At 39.0% G+C, this 16,963-nt stretch overlaps 1 protein-coding gene across 1 annotated transcript in view; it reads left to right on the top strand.

Annotated features, from left to right (window-relative positions):
* FNDC7 (fibronectin type III domain containing 7) overlaps positions 1-15,057 on the top strand; it is a 37,940-nt gene extending 22,883 nt beyond the window's left edge. The window contains 8 exon segments of the mRNA XM_027856748.1: positions 2,271-2,528; positions 5,551-5,805; positions 7,755-8,012; positions 9,197-9,451; positions 11,257-11,511; positions 12,920-13,180; positions 13,872-13,901; positions 14,990-15,057. Coding sequence (XP_027712549.1) covers positions 2,271-2,528; positions 5,551-5,805; positions 7,755-8,012; positions 9,197-9,451; positions 11,257-11,511; positions 12,920-13,180; positions 13,872-13,901; positions 14,990-15,057 — 1,640 coding nt within the window.
* The last annotated feature ends 1,906 nt before the right edge of the window (positions 15,058-16,963 follow it).

Genomic DNA, 16,963 nt, shown 5'->3' with positions numbered 1-16,963 from the left:
CAGCCTGGGTTACACCTGTAACCACTGGATCTATTCATTTATTTCACATGATCACCATTCTTGGAACTTCCTTGTAGGTTTTAAAATGGTTATTGAATGTGATAAGAAAGGTTGTTCTAAACAGACAAGGCCTATCACCAATCCTATTTATAACTTTTTCAAATGTATCACACATCCAATATCACACAGCAAAGGATGATGTTCTAGGAAGCCAGCGCCAATTGTGAAGTTAAAATTCTGTATAAATACACACACACACAGACACACACACACACAAAGATGGTTTGACAGATGTTTTGATTCAGACTAAGAGATTCTTTGTGGACACAAGGATGACGATCTAATAAAATATTGTTATTTTTAAAGGAGTTCATTCTTTATTTCCCATTTCGTTTTTTATATTGTCAGGGGGAAAAAAGTATGAATTATATAATTTTTCCTGTAGGACAGCTGGGACTATTGAAAACTCTAAAACAGTTTAGGAAATCATGCATATGTATTTATCGTCCATGTAAGAGTGACTTTCAGCAACTGCAAAAAGTTACATGCCTTGCTTTAAAAGCATCAAAACAAAGAGGAGGCATGTGTGTTTTGGAGCCTTTTGATGTTTGTTTCTGTCATTTGGTAGCCATCTGGTGGTGCTTTAGGTTGATGAGGGGAAGAGAAGCTGCCCGCTAGGGCAGGGCTTCTTAAACTTTTTCCACTCAAGACTCCTGTTACTGTTTTGGCAGCGACCATTGGCCTGAGGGCATGTGCAGTGCAAAGAACACGTGCTTTGTGTCCAGAACCAAAGCTGCAGTGAAGTTGCCTGATGTACCACAGGCAAGCACTGTCAGAAACACCTTGGATTCTTTATGCATTTGATTTTTAATTAATTTTTGGTTGTTTCATGTTCAGAAACCTTTTACTGTTGCCAAATTTTTGGGGGTTGCAACACACAGTTTAAGAAGTATTGCCTAGGGAACTTAAAAATTAATTCTTTTGATTGAAGGTTGGCCATTGGGTCAAAATTGTAAGTACCTCCTTATGTTGCCTCAGAAATGAGGATAGGATCTTCATCCATATCATCTCCAGAGAAAAACTGAAATACTCATATAATCTTTGCGTAGGAGAGCAATAGATACAGGATCTTACAGACATTTTAGTCTGAACCCATTATTTTATAGGTGACAAAATTGATGCCCAGAGAGGTAAAATAATTTATCCAAAAGCACTCCTCTAGTTAATAGCAGATCCAGGATTAGGACTCAGGAAACCTGAGTCCCAGTTTTTGGCAATTAACAGACATTCCTAAATACTTAAAATTTTTTCTTCAACTTCTAGGCTCTCTGTGGAGTAGTAAGTAATCTTTAAACAAATCTACTACTCAATAATAGCTTATACTTGTACCACACTTTCAATTTGTAAAATAACTTACATGACTATCATTTAATTTGATGTTCCCAACAACCCTGACAGGTAATTAGAGTAGGTACTATAGTATCCATTTTACAGATGAGGGAATCAGAAGTTATGTGACTTACCCTAAGTCCCACAGAAAGGTAAAATTTTGCAGAATTCAGATACCTGTGGAGGGAACTAACCTTCAAAGCTGATTCATGAATATATATATTTTTAAGACTGTTGTCATTCAGTCACATCCAATTCTTTGGAACCCCATTTTGGGTTTTCTTGGCAAAGATACCAGTTTGGCTTGCCACTTCCTTCTCCAGCTCATTTTTACAGATGAGGAAACTGAGACAAATAGAGTTAAGTGACTTGCCCAGGGTCACATAGCTAGTAAGTGTCTGAGGCCAGATTTGAACTCACAAAGATGAGTCTTCCTAACTTCAGGCTTGCATTCTATCCACTGCTCCACCTAGCTGCCCATTTTTAAAAAACTAGGTCTCCCCATTTTACCCAGGAGCGGAACTCAGGGGTTAGTAATCCTAATTAGGATTAGGCTTAATCACACTACTGATTAGCACAGGACCTTTGACCTACTCTGTTTGTGACCTGGACCAATTTAGGCCTCTTTAGACAACCTTGTGGCCACCTGCTCTCAAGGACACACCGTAATCAAACTCATTGTGATCACCTGATCATCATAGTCTACTATAGCTCAGAACCCCAAGCTCAAGAGATCCACCATCCTCTGCCCTCCGAGTGGCAGGAGAACAGGCCTGCACCACCACGCTTGGGCTAGGTCCTGAAATTCTACTAACTCTTACCTTGACTCTTTCTGGAATGTGAAACATCTTAACAAATTGTTTCTCAAAAAAACTCTCTAGGTCCTCATGCTCCGGCAGACATCCAAGTCTCTTTTGATAGCGGGACTCAGAAGGCAACTGTTTCTTGGATGCCAACAGAAGGAGCTTTCAGTTATACTGTGACAGCCTCCAGTGAGGCTTCAAAGCTGAATTGTAGTACCACATCTACTTCCTGCACTATCTCTGCTCTCCATTGCGGAACTGAGTATGCCCTTTCCATTTTAGCAAGTAATGATGCTGGTTCTAGTCACTCAACAGCAACAGTGAACTTAAAGACTGGTATGTAAAATATGTCATGTTCATTATGGGATTAATGGGTCAAGGTGCCTATAATGTTCCTCCAAGGCCCCTTTGAGTGCACTAGAAGAAGCAATTTATGAACTAGGGGCCTGACTTTCATTAGAATGTGAACCCCATTCTAAAGGGCACAAAGTGGAGGGATATAGGGAACAGGAGAGAGTTTTGGCAAAATTGAAAAATATTCCTGGAAAATGCTGAAAACTCTGCCCAAGCTTTAGCTACACATAGTCTTGATTCTACCAATAACAGCCAATTATTCATAGGATCATAGATTTAGAGATCAAAGGAACCTCAGCAGGCACCTAGTCCACTCTTTTCATTTTACAGATGAGGAAACTGAGACACAGGTAGTAAGTGGCAAAGAAGATGGGATTTAAACTCAGGTCCTTACACCAGAGACAGTGTTTCTTCCTCCTTGCCAAGAATTCGGGATGTCTAGAACTGGGATTTACAAGAATGATTTCCTAATTAAAAGTGAGCTCTGCATCACAAATTTTCAGGGTTGGAGGGGACTTTCCATATCTGAAAAGGAATACCCTCAATAGCCTACCCAATAAATCATCTTATCTTTGCTTGAAGACTTCTAGTGAAGAAAAAACCTTCTATCTTCTGAGGCAACTTGTACTTTTGGATAGTTCTAACCATTAGGAAATGAAGTCCTAATGTACATATTGGGATATTTCTACATTTTTACTTTTAAAAGTTTTTTAAATTACTTTTCATACAAATAAAAAATGAATACCAAAACCCTACTCTGACATTTCATAATGGCATGGAAGTTACCCTGAGTTTTTAAAGGCTGTATCAGTGGTATAAATAGGAAGAAAATGATGTCCTTAAAAAAAAGTTAGAATTAGAATCGTCTGGGGACTTAAAAGGGCAAAACTTCAGTTGCTTGGAAAATTCATTCACCCAGGATACTTTATTCCCTGATGATGCTGGATAATGAGGCATTACTAAAACCCAAACATAACAACAAACATTAGCTACTTCTATTTCCATTGTGGTTTGCTGTGAATTATTTACTAGAAATTCTTATGACATTAAAAACAATATATCACTTCTCCTGATTACCACCGAGTAACATTTATCATACTAGAGCTCCTGTCTGTCCATTGTGGATAGTATCTTACCTTCCTTTCTAAGATTCATTCCAGAAGCTACAAAAAATATATCGTACCAGCTGCTACCTGTTTTACAAACTTGAAACCAGAAAGTAGGAATTTTTTCCTTATCCGGAGACTTTTCATATAGGCATAATTTCTTTAAAAAGTGTGACAGTAATGAAATAGTTGCCCATTCCACATTCTTCTTCTTTATACACAGTCTAGATTTGCCTCACCTGTGGTACAGGCAAAATTCAATACAATAAATCAAATCAAATAAAATTCAACTAGGCTGGAGAGGTCCAGAGGAGAGCAACCAGTTTGATGAAGAGTCTTGAGCTCATGTAACATAAGGTTAGTTGAAGGAACTAGAAATGTTTTACCTGGAGAACACTTGGGGGAAGAGGGAGGGTTGTGGTAGCTGTGTTCAAGTATCTAAAGGTTTGTCATTTGGAAGAAGGTTTAGATTTGTTCTGATTTGCCCCAGAGTGCAGAACCACCAAACCCCACCAAATTAAAACAAAACAAAACAAATAAACTGGGAGCAATGAGTAGAAGTTACAAAAAAGATAAACTGAGGCTTGAAGTAAAAATACAATTAGAGCCATCTAAAAATTTGCCTCCACTGGGGTTCCCCCTTACTAAAGGTCTTGAAGTAGAGACTGGACCACCTCTCAGGTATGCTATAGAGAGAATTCTTGTTCAGGTATGAGTTGGATTAAATGTCTTTCAAAGTAATTTCCAATTCTCAGGTTTTTATTCTGATTCGATAGGGTGGCCCCAAAAGTCTTTGAGCTATTAAAGCTGAAAACCGCACTGAGACTTTTGGAATACCCAGTACTATATTGAAAGCACTTTGTTGCTGTTGTGCGATCATTTCAGAATCTTCATGACCCCCTTTGGGGTTTTCTTGGCAAAGATACTGGAGTGATTACCCATTTCCTTCTCCAGCTCATTTTACAGATGAGGAAACTGAGGTAAACAGAGCTAAGTAACTTGCCCAGAGTTACACAGCTAGTAAGTGTCTGAGGTCAAATCTGAACTCAGGTCTTTCTGACTCCCGCCTGGTGCTCTATCCACTGCACCACCTAGCTGTCCCATTGAAAGCACTAGGGGATACGAAAGTAGATAAGGTGAAGTCTTATTCACCCTGAACTCTCCTATCTTTAAACCTTTGCCTCCCTGCCTGGAAAGGACTCCTCTGCCTCATCTTTCTGTTGAAGTCCAGCTCTCCTTTCAAGACCCAACTCAGGTACCTCCTGATCCTCAGAGCCTTCCCTGATGCTTCAGTCTCCCCAGGCAGAGACCTCTCCTTCCTAGAACTACTCACAGCCCTTTGTTTAAACCTCTTTTGGTGGTACTTATGATTCTCCATTGTACTTATTTCACTTTGTCCTAAAATAGTTATTTGAGCATGTATATCCTCCCTCCTCCTTCAACCCACACACACCATCACCACTGGATTGCAAGTTCCTTAATTGCACATTATTAATAGTGTCTATCTTCACACCCCCAGCACCTTGCATGCTGTAAATACTTAGTTTGTTGAATTAATACTTTCATTGCTATGAAAATTGCCCTATAACCCAATGGATTTTAGGCCCTAACAAATGTCCCACTTATTTCAAGTAATATTTGATCTACCTCCTCCCACAAAAAAAAAAAAATCTGGATAGTTCATTGGATTTCACTGTACTAGGTCCTGAAATTCATCTGTTGGTCCCTCAGGATTCTCTTCTAATACTGATTTATGATACACTGCCAGTCTTTACAACACCATTTACTAAACCTGGTCTGTAAGAGAACTCAAACAGTTGCTATCTCGAATTGCTCTGAAGTCCTATGCCATGGCAAAGAAGCAGATAAAATCTCTCTGTCTTTAAATGTTTTCCTAGTTGCTTGTGCACCCAGAAGCATCTCAATCCAAGAAGACTATCCTGGTCACCTGTCTGTGTCATGGTCTGATGTTGAACTTGGAGATTACTATGTGGCTTTTGTGAAAAGTGATGATGGTTTGGAGGTGCATTGTAACACATCATTGACCCAATGCAGTTTCCCATCTGATTGTGGCTTCACTTACTTCATTAGTGTCTTTGCCTACAATCAGGTAGGGCAGAGCCCTCTGGGTGATGTGTTCAACTACACAACAGGTAAGCAGCATGGGATACCTACGGGGGGGGGGGGGGGGGGGGGGGGTGGGGGATGAGGATTCACCAGACATGATTACACCACAGATCATTCATTCCCCTGTAGAATTCACTTAGAGTTACTCAAAAGAGTTGAATAAAGAGTGGAAAATCTGACCATTAGCAATACTGCTAGCACCCTTGCCTGATCCAATAATAAAGATCAGGTGCTGGAAGTCTCCAATTCACCACAGTGGTAATGTGTGCCACTCAACACCAAAATGTTGGCAGGGGAAATACCAAGCTTTTTATGGCTCTCAGAAATCTGGTTACTTCTATCCTCTAGCTCCACTTCTTTTTGGGGGACTTATATTAGTACAGGTTGTGTGATCTGTGCTGATTTATCCAATTAGTTTCTTGGCTCAGCTCCTAACCGCTGGGAAAACTCTACATTCTTCTCTTTGGGCTGCATTTCAACAAAGTCACTTTAGCATAGTAGAGTGGGATTGATCACATAAACATGGTTTTTCTGAATATTGTTCCTTACTCATAGAAGCAAAAGAAATAAAATCAAATATGTCAAAACATCTACCATGCAGGAAGTAGCTCTGCAACTTTAATCAGACCAATGCCATACACATGCCCCAAACCCCTGAGTTCCCAGAAAATAATTAAATTGCTTATATTCAGACTTCTTCATCAATCATTCCCCTCAGGACCAAGCAGGAATCCTCAGTGCTTTCCCACTCACCACTTTCCCGAGAATCAATGTCTAGTCAGTTGAGGGAACTCAGGATCCTTGGGCATTGATGCCTCCTCCAGATGCTTTTTTCTACTCATTACTCTGTTAGTGGCTAGAACCTCTTAGTTAGTGGCTTCCCTCCAACAGCTTCTCAGCATGGCTGTTGGACCCCTCATAGCTACCTTTACAGCATCTTCTTTCACCATGTGTTCTAGAAAATTGGACTGCTAGACCACCCCTGAGCACACTCTGGTCTTTCCTTCTATGTCTTGATTTTCAATTTTTTTGCATCTTCCCCACCCAACCACATTTTCCATGATGAAATCCCGGCAATCCTGCTAGGTCAGATTAAATGCCATCTCCTCCTTGAAGCCTTTGCTGGTCCCTCCTACCAGAAATGTTCACATAGTACATTATGTGTCTCCTTTTATGCTGATTTCTTTCTATATTACATAAAATTTTTTTGTGTACATGTCTCATCTTTCCATGAAAAAGCTTCTTAAAGGCAGGGACAATGTCTTCTTCATCTTTGTAACCCCTACAGTGTTTAACACGATATCTTGCTCACAAGTTGCTTAATTGATACCTTTTGAAATGAAGTAACATAATGAGACAATCAGGCCTGTAGTCATTCAAAGAAGAAATCAATGTGTGCTGGAGCAATCAGGGAAAGTCTTATGGAGAAGATTAAGTCTTGAGCTTGACCTTGATGGGTCAGTAAGTTTGGTAAAGATTGAGAGAAAAGGTTTTCTAGGGAAATTCTGGACTTTTCCAAGGGCAGAGCCACAGAGATGGATTTTTACCAGAAATCTTCAGGGAAGTTCTGTAGGGTTTTCCCAGGATCTATTTATATAATAATGCCTTCTTCTTTAATTTTGTCTGGCCTGACATTTGGAAGTGATGATGGGGCTAAAAAAAAGGAGAAGGAGATTAATATTCCCTCTGCCACAGGAAAACAAGTTTATGAAATCTGATCAATGGCTTTTGGGACAAAGAATTGGATTTATTTTTTGGATATTTATGATATCTTGTTGAGTTAAGTATATCCCAGGTATCATTTCCATTTTATGGAGGGTAAAACAAAGACCGCGTAATGTATCATTGGCAGAGACAGAAAGATAAACTCAGTCTTTTGATTCCTCCTCCCACTCTAGCCTAACATCTCACACTGACCATCATTGCTCATGACAAATCTTGCTGACTCTCACTTTCTGTGCTTATGCCCTTTTAGCTCCTTGCTGTCCTAGTGACATTAAACCAGTGTTTGTCTCCAGTGATACCACTGAGCTTGTCTGGTCTCCTGTCCGTGGTGCTGAAATGTATGAAACCAAAGCTGTTAATGGGAACCATGTGATTGAGTGCAATGATACTGCTAGTGCCTGCACCCTTTCTGCCCTGCAGTGTGACACCGTGTACAATGTCACTGTGTATTCTTTCAGTGAAATCAGGGGAAGCAATACATCTTGTGCTCCCCAGTGTGTGACAACAGGTACGGTATAGCTTCTATTCCAAACCCTGTCATAGTTTCAAAGCAGAGACAGGTCATCATTGACCCATGTAAATCAGGAACCACCAAGTTTTTTTTTTTTTAAAATAATGTCTATGTGCAAAATGATGCCAATCAGTGCAGATGATGGTGGTGATTATGATTATTTCGATACTTCAGGAATCTGTGATTTTGTCTCTGTAAGTGTACCCTTCACAGATCCAGCTCAAGACCCTTTTAAGACATAGTAGATGGCTTTTTGGAGTTCACGTGGGAAAAAAAATTCATTGCCCTATGGTCATCTTATTGATGAGCATCTCTGAAGTTAAATAGGATGGTGGTCTGATGACAGACATACAGTCTGACACTGAGCTCTTATGCAGGGTCTTTCTAACTTTGTAGGATTAGACAGAATTTGTGCTATTGAGGACATAGCCTTTGAGATCCCAGAATCACTTTCATGCCTCAACAAAGGCATTGAGTGAACTAATAAAAATAATGATGATAATGATGATAGCTGGTATTTTTCTTGAACTTTAAGGTTTACAAAATGATTTACATACATAATCTTACTTGGTGCTCCCAACAGAGGTAGAACTTAGACTTAGGGGAGGAGAAAAGGGAAAGAAATTCAATTCAATTAAATGAACTTTTATTAAGGATATACTGCAAGGCCCTGTACTAAGTGCTAGAAGAGAAATAAAGGAAGAGAAGAATAAGGGAGGCATAAAAGGAAGAAAGGCAAATAAGACAAAGAGGAAGAAGAATATGGCTATGGGAGAGGGTAAAAAGTGGCATCAATAATTGACATGAATGCTGCTCAGGGCTACCCATGTGATTCAAAAGTTGCTTAACTCAATTTTAGCACCACAAAGGCTAAAACTTTAAGCTTTTAATTGACCTATAAGTTGGATTTTTTTAGGGGAGAGGAGAAGACGGTCCAAAATGCTCCTAAATTTTCAAGCTAGTACAATTTTACATAAACCAACTGCTACGGTCTCAAGCTTAGCATTTTAATACTTGGATGTGATCTCATTACCTAAGTATTACCTACCCTACCGTGGCACTGTCTACACTCACCATACACTGTCATTTGCAGTAGGTGTGGTTTGTGGGACTTGCCCCAGAAAAATTTCTTGATCTGTTTTGTCATATACTGGTTGAGTAAATAAATCATGCTTTCTCAGCTCCTTGCAGTCCAGAAATAAAAAATGTGTCCAAGGACACTTTCCCCATCATTAATGTACACTGGCAAGCCAATAATGATGAAGCCACTTATATAGTAACTGCCAGAGGGGAATCTGGGATCTACCACTGCACAAGCTCTGGAGAGTTCTGCATGATAGCTGACCTGCCCTGTGGATCCTTTTTCTCCATCAGTGCGGTGGCACAAACAGAAGCAGGACAGAGTTTGCCAAGCTACAGTGTGCCTTTAGAAACAGGTATGTTAGCAAAAATCAACTTGAATGTTGAATTTGGTAGAAATTATGATCTGTTTTAAGATTTGTGTTGTTCTTGTTGTCATTTACCATTCTTAATACCATGCAAAAGAATGAGCTGTGGGAAATGAGGCATAAATAAGTCACTCAGAAAACATTTCGAGAACCTTATTCTTTTAATGGAAAAATGACTTTTAATTAGTAAACATATTATATACAATAAACCCTTACTAATACAAATGGGTATTAGAGGAATATATGTATAATTGAAATTCCCCTATTTTAGCCAATAATTCTCATCTTTCCTTTCCCCACACATTTCAACCTACTATTAAGTAGTAAAGTGGAATGATTCTAGTTTCCACTCCTCTGCCCTACCCTCACCCATCTTCTTTTATAAGTGTCAACCAGTCATAAAATGCCTGAAAAAGCAACAGAATAAAGATGGGGAGAAGAAATCAAAGCTTCCATAAGTCCCCAAATAACTGACAACTATCTATAAGTGTTTATAATGTCTATAAATATCTTAAGAGGTTAAGAGAATCTCAAATTATGACAATGAACTGCATAATTTGTTGCCATTTTTAGTGGGAAAAAATGAATATGTGTGTATTTAAGTTTGTATGTGTACAGTTGTAAGGTGTTACATGAAGAAAAGTCTAATTAATCAAACAAGTCAAGAAACCTGGTAAAGATCCCCTTCATCAGAAAAAGTTGTTTTTGTACTGCCTTTTTTGGCTATAACTACTAAGGATGGCTAGGTACATCAGAGGATATGAAAAAGAAACAAATGTTGACTAGCCAATTTTAAAATTCAGGGTATATAATTAAATTCAATGAGCATTTATTAACCTATTATGTGTAAAACACTGTGCTAAGCATTGGAAGTACAAAGGTAAAAACAAAACCATCCATGTCCTCAGGGAGTTTATATCTTTTTGGAGAAAGATTTGTTCATAGTTCAGTAAATGCAATACAAACACAAAGTAAATGAAAGTAATTTCAGGATGAAGATGTGGAGGAGAACACTAGCAACTGCTGAGATTAGGCAAGCTTCAGGTAGCAAGGGAGAACTGAGCTGAGCCTTGAAAGGTTCTAGGAATTACAAAAGGCAGAAGTGGACATAGAACATTCTAGGAATGGGAGTCAGCCTATGCAAATTCATGAAAGCAGGAGACAGGATGTCATATATAGGGAACAGCAAGTGTACCAGTTTGGATGGAACATAAAATATGTGAGTAAAGTGAAATCAGTGTGGGAAAATAGGTTGGGGCCAGTGGATGAAACAGGAGCCTAGGGATGGGATTGGGCAAGGTCAAACCCATCTTTGGGGAATGTTAGTTTGGTCGTTATAGGAATGATGAATTGGAGAGGAGAGAAATTGAAAACTGAAAGATTAGGAGGCTATTTCAATAATCCAGGAGAGGGAGGATAAAGGGTTAAGCTAAAGTGGTAACAAATATGAATAGAGAAAGGAATAGATGCAAAAGATGTTGGAAAGATAAAATCTACAAGACTTGGCAATTGATTTTTTTCTTGGTTGGGAAAAGTGTGGTTAAGGAACCAGAAGGGTTGAGGATGATTCTGAAATTTCAAACCAAGGGTACTGGAAGGCTGGAGGTGTCCTCAATAGAAATAGGGGAGCTAGGGGAAGAGATGAGTTTGAGTAGGGAGATGATGAATTCTGTTTGGGACATTTTGAATTTAAGATACATAACAAAGCATGAGCCTAATTCTTGACCGTTTTAAAGATGATAACTTAATGGATATGAAATCAAGTTATTCTCTCTTTGTGTTTCATTCTGAAGTACCGTGTTGCCCAGCAGACCTAAGAGTAATTCAAGTCACCCAGTCTGTAACCAATGTAAGCTGGACCATTGGGAATGGGGCACAAACCTATGTGACAATTTTAGAGTCTCACAAAGGACAGTCTAAGTGTCATACTCCACAAAATCACTGTATCCTGGGATGCATCAGCTGTGGCACCAACTATACAGTGGCTCTGAAAGCTGTTAGTGCTACAGGACTGACTGCTTTTTGTACCTACCAAGATTATTCTTCCAGTAAGTATTTGCTAAAATTTGGCAATAAATTTCTTTTGAATCAATGAGGACCCAATCTGTTCATTCATTCAATAAACATTTACTATATGGCTACTATGTGCAGGCACTGGAGATCAAAAAATAAAAATGAAATAATCTCTGTCTCCAAGGAACTTGTGTTCTATTAGAGGGAAACAAGATGTACAAATATAAGTATATACACTATATGTGTATGTGTGTGCATGTGTATGTGTGTATATATATATATATATATATATATATATGCTATACATGGGGAGGGAGAAACCCCTTTTTAATTATATATGTATTTATAATGCATATGTAAATAAATACATCTCTTTCTATCATATGCACTTGCATTGTAAATTAATATTTTTTAAAATATCTACTCTTTTGTTTGTAATTATTTTTAATACTAGGGTCTGAAGCTTCAAAGGCATTCTGTTGGAAAATAATAAATTAATTGCCCTGGAAATGCCTAGACATTTTTCTCCTGAAGGAAAATATTTTAATAATACATAGGTCCGTGCAGCACAAACAATAAAAAATATAACTCTGGAAGGAACCTTAGACTAAGTCATGCAGTCCAATCCCTTCACTTTTCAGATGAGGAAACTGAGTTTCAGGGAGATTAAAGTCTTTTCATTACCCCCTTCTGCAACCTCTAGCTTCTTTCAAAGCTCAGCTTGCATGCCCCCTCTTATAGCTGGCCTTTCCTAATTCCTCTCAGTTGTTAGCACTGTTGTTGACTGTTTGATAGCAGGAACTGTTTCATTTTTATCTTTATCTTTCTATTACCTAACACAGTGCAGAGTGGAGTCACTTGATAAATGGTTGTTGAACTGAACTGAATTAAGTGGAAACTAGGTAATGAAGTAGATAGAGGGCCTGGAATAAGGAAAATCTAAGTGCAAATCCAGCCTCAGACATTTCCTGTGTGACCCTGTCACTTAACCTCTGTTTGCCTCAGTTTCCTCAGCTGTAAAATGGGGATAATAATAGCACCTATCTCCCAATGTGGTTGTAAAGATCAAATGAGATAATAATTATAAAGCCCTTAGCATAGTGTCTGGTACATAGTAGGTGCTATATATAAATGTTTATTCTTTTCTCTTCTCCTTCCACCTTGACAGTAAATGGCAGAGCTGATTAAGATTGAGACATAAATGCTCTCACTCCAAGCCCAGGGATCTTTTGACCACACCATGCTGCCACAGATGCAGTATATAAACTGTTCTTTTCATGGGATTTAGCTGTTCTACCCTGGTGTCTACTTTTCAGAAATTACATTTTATCTCATGGGTTGGCCAAGGTCATGTAGACGTTAAATGGGCAGACAGCTTTTGTTTTCTTAAAAAAAAAAAAGGAGAAGAAGAAGAAGAATTTTGATACAGACTTTACCTTTCAGGTGCCTGCTGCCCTTTGGGGGTGAAATTATATCGATTGGGCAATAATGGTATTCAGATCTGCTGGCGAGCCTCCGTAAGGTCTGCAAACTACAGGGCAGAGCTTTATGGATCTAAAGGCGTTTTCACTTGTACCCCAACTTCTGCACTTAGTTATTGTGACATCACTGAGATACCTTGTGGGGATGTGTATACAGTCATGGTGTCTCCAGTCGATGAAACGGGATCGAAACTTACCTTCTGTCCCCAAAAAATATATTCAGGTAAACTGAGACCATGCCCATGTCATTCCTGTAAGCCAGAATTCATTGAGACTAAATTTATTTAGTATTTGGAAAGGTTACGGATAGGCTAGGAGATATTGTGGTAGGGATTCTTTTTCAGGTTCAGGTAGGAATAGATGACCTCTGAAGTTTCTTCCCACTCTAACTAAGATTTTTAGAATCTCTGATTAGTTGTTGAGATTCATGGTTCCCACAGCCACAGGAATCAATGTGACATGAAAGTTAAAAGCCTAGTGTCCATCCACCAGTAGTTGTCAGGGAGAGAAACATTCAGTATTTTCCTTATAAGGATACTACTTTAATTCTTAAATTAAAGTTTTTTTCCAATCAACAGAAATCCACTTCTTCTTCTTCCCTTAAGCCTCAAACATCACCACCGCCACCATCCCCCATCGAGAAGGAAAGAAAAAAAAAAAACCCGTTACATCACATTTAGCCAAACAAAACAAATCCCCACAAATTGAAAGACACATCTCAAATGGTTGGGCCTGTTCTCCCAACCCCCTTATGTGCTGATCTATTTCACTCATACGATTTGATGCATTGTTTTTATTTCCCTCTTCTGTTGATTAAATTAAGTTCTTCACAATAAAATTACTCAGTGATTTATGTCATCAAGTTATATTTGTTTGTATCCATTTAAACTTTTATGCATTTTTATTTATTACAGTAACCTGCTCTGGCAGCTCAGTAGGAATGGGTAAGTCCCTATTGCTGATTTTTAAAATGTGTGTGTCTATATCAATATAACCAGCATGGTGTAGTGGCTGGGGTGCTGGACTTGGAATCAGGAAGATCTGGGTTCAAACTCTGCCCCTGACACTATTATGTGAATTAGGGGAAGGTTCCTTAACCAATCTCAGGTTTAGGCAACTCGTTAAGACTAGAAGTTATAGGTAAATTGTAATCTAAGTTGGTGGCGCTCCTATAATTCATTAAAATTATAGGCCCTATCTAAAGATATATATATATATGTATGTATATGTACATATAGACACATATATGTATATGTGTGTATACTATATATGTATTATATAGTATATAATATATAAATATATGACATATGTATATATATGCATACGTACAAGCAGAAAGAAAGCTAGTCCCTTGCCCTCAAAGAGCTTACATTCTAATGAGGGAAGATAACACATAGAAGGAAGCTGTCCAGGAGGGGGTGGAAGAAAAGAGATGAAAGGGCATTGTAAAGAAAGTCCAAAGAGTCAGAAGTACAGCCTGGAGAGGAATGAAGAAATGACTGGCCTGACATCCTCCTTCAAATGGAGATTCTGAAAGGAACCAGTCAATCAAAGGGAGAGGACACAGGGGCTAATGGTATTTCCAATATGAGAAGTCTAGGGGTAAAATGGATTTCCCTGAAGAGGTTTTTATGGCTTGGTAGAGAAAACTCTAGAGAGTCAAAAATGCAGCCTAGAGAAAAATAAAGACATTGTTGGCTGTGACACCATGACACAAATTCACATTTTCCTAATCCAACTTCTCTGAAATCAGCTAAATATGGAATTATTTGGAGGAAAATGGACTGGAACAAATGGAGAAGGGGAACTCCTATTAACCCTGGTAAAGTGCATTGTGCTGACTCAATCCCTCCTGAAACATTGAATTGTTCCACTAGCCTCCATTTCCTGTTCAGTTGCTATGGAGTTCTATAAAAACTGTATTTTAAGTCAATAATGATGATTCAAAGAAGATAGAAAAAGAAACACCACTACCAGCTATTAGTTTTAGCTAAAAATTGTTATCCCTTTACTTTCTATGTCTTTTATTCAGTGATTTTCAGAGGAAAGAGAAATGCAGAATAATACCCCAAATTCTGGATGGAAACAGTGATTCAATAAAGCAAGTAAGTAGTTTGGATTGGAGTTGTGGAGTTTGGGTGCATGCAAATGGGCTATTTAAAAAAAAATTTTTTTTCTATCCTTTCTTTGCAGAATGCCTTGTGCTTGTTTGATTTTAGAGTTGCAAATGATCTGTGAGCACCAGAAAGCTAAAGAAAAAAGGCAGCAGAGAGAACCAACACTCTGTTCCCTCCTCTTTAAATAAGAAACTTCAACTCCACCATTCTTTTAGCAAGCCCATTTCCTTGAGCAATTTCATACAATCGAGAAGGTCCCCTATAGAAAGAAGCTTTAGAGAGAACCGAGTCAAGAAAGTCAATGATCCTTGAGGAGTCTGGACAAAGTATCAACCAACCTATAGAACGAGGACCTCTAAACTTCAACACTGGACTGTCCCCAGCCTTCCAGTGTACAGCAGGCATCTCTTTCCCCCTTTTTCATACCATTTGTGTGTGTGTGTGTGTGTGTACACACATACATACATATAGAGACAGACAGAGACACAGAGAGACAGGGAAACACACACAGAGACAGAGACACAGAGAGAGAGACAGAGAAAGTGTGTGTGTGTGACTTACCTAGGGTCACACAGCTGGTGTCTGAGGCTGGATTTGTGTATGTGAGAGACAGAGAGAGAGAAAGAAACAGAGAGTATGTGTGTGTGTGTGACAGAGAGCGAGAGAGAGAGATGTCTGGGAAGAGGAACAAAAATATAAATGGTAGTATAGTAACCGTGAATATGTTAGTGCTATAAACTTCGGATACAAAATTTGAGTTTGAAACCAATGCTTTGGACCATGCCAAGGGATTGTAAAGTTTGCCTTAACTTTCTACAGGCCTGTGAAGCTCAAAGCTCCCAGCAGTTTCTTCAGTTATTCCACTCAGTTCCCAACTAGGCCTCCTGAGCACCGAGTGCCAGCGGGCATCGGTCTGCCAGGCAAAGCCCTACAGTGAAATTAATCAATGTGAGCATCTCCACGTCGAAGTCTCATAGCATAGACAATTTACTGTCCCCAATGTGCTGTTCTAAGTGGCAATGTTTTGGGGTGAGCCATGAAGATGGAAAGGGCTTTCTAAGCATCTGTTCTTTACTATCACAAGCAGGTTGTCCCTCAAGTCAGTAAGCATTTATTATGCACTTACTATGTGTCAAGCACTGCCTTAAGCAGCTGGGAATACAAATCTAAGCAGAAAGACAGCCCCTGCCTTCAAAGAGCTTATATTCTAATGGAGAAAGATAATACATAAAAAGAAAGTAAAAAGTATGGAAGAGGAGAAGGAGAAAGTACCTGCCTGGGGGCATGGAGAAGAGTCTGGAATGGTGCACAGAGAGGAATGAAAACATGGCTGGCCTGGGCACTTTCCTTAAAATAGAGAGTCTGTGAGGCATGGATCAATCAGGGGAAGGGGCCACAGGGACAAAGTGTACTTCTAATGTGAGAAGGCCAGGAGCAGAAAGAATTTTCAAGGTGAGGAGGCTGCTGTGGCATGATGGAGAAAGTCTGGAGATTTAGTAGTAAAAACCAGGAGGGCAGAAGAGACATGTTAAGGTTTCATTGAAACATGGCCTCTTAAGTGTCCATTACTGGCAAAAACCCAGAAGATGACAGGTCTTTTAGTGTACGAAGAATGCAGCTTCTCTTCTTGGGGAAAGATTTCCCAAAAAAGGAAAATCTTCAGAGTCAGCATCTCAAACAGTGGCAGGGTTTTCTGAGAGTGACTGCAGATGCTAATCAGATGACATGCTTCACAAATTCTCTGCTAGAAAATCTACAGCCTGTTCAACCACACAAGGATTGCTGTCAGTCTTTTTTTTTTAAGAAGGATAATAACATACAAAATAATACAAAATTGTTGAACAACACAAAGAGTATTTGTCCTTATATTCTTATAACAATATACAATT

This window comes from Vombatus ursinus, unplaced genomic scaffold (assembly GCF_900497805.2).
Source record: "Vombatus ursinus unplaced genomic scaffold, bare-nosed wombat genome assembly UNPS02011613.1, whole genome shotgun sequence".
Lineage (NCBI taxonomy): Eukaryota > Metazoa > Chordata > Mammalia > Diprotodontia > Vombatidae > Vombatus > Vombatus ursinus.
This window is presented reverse-complemented; position numbering and strand designations above follow the sequence as displayed.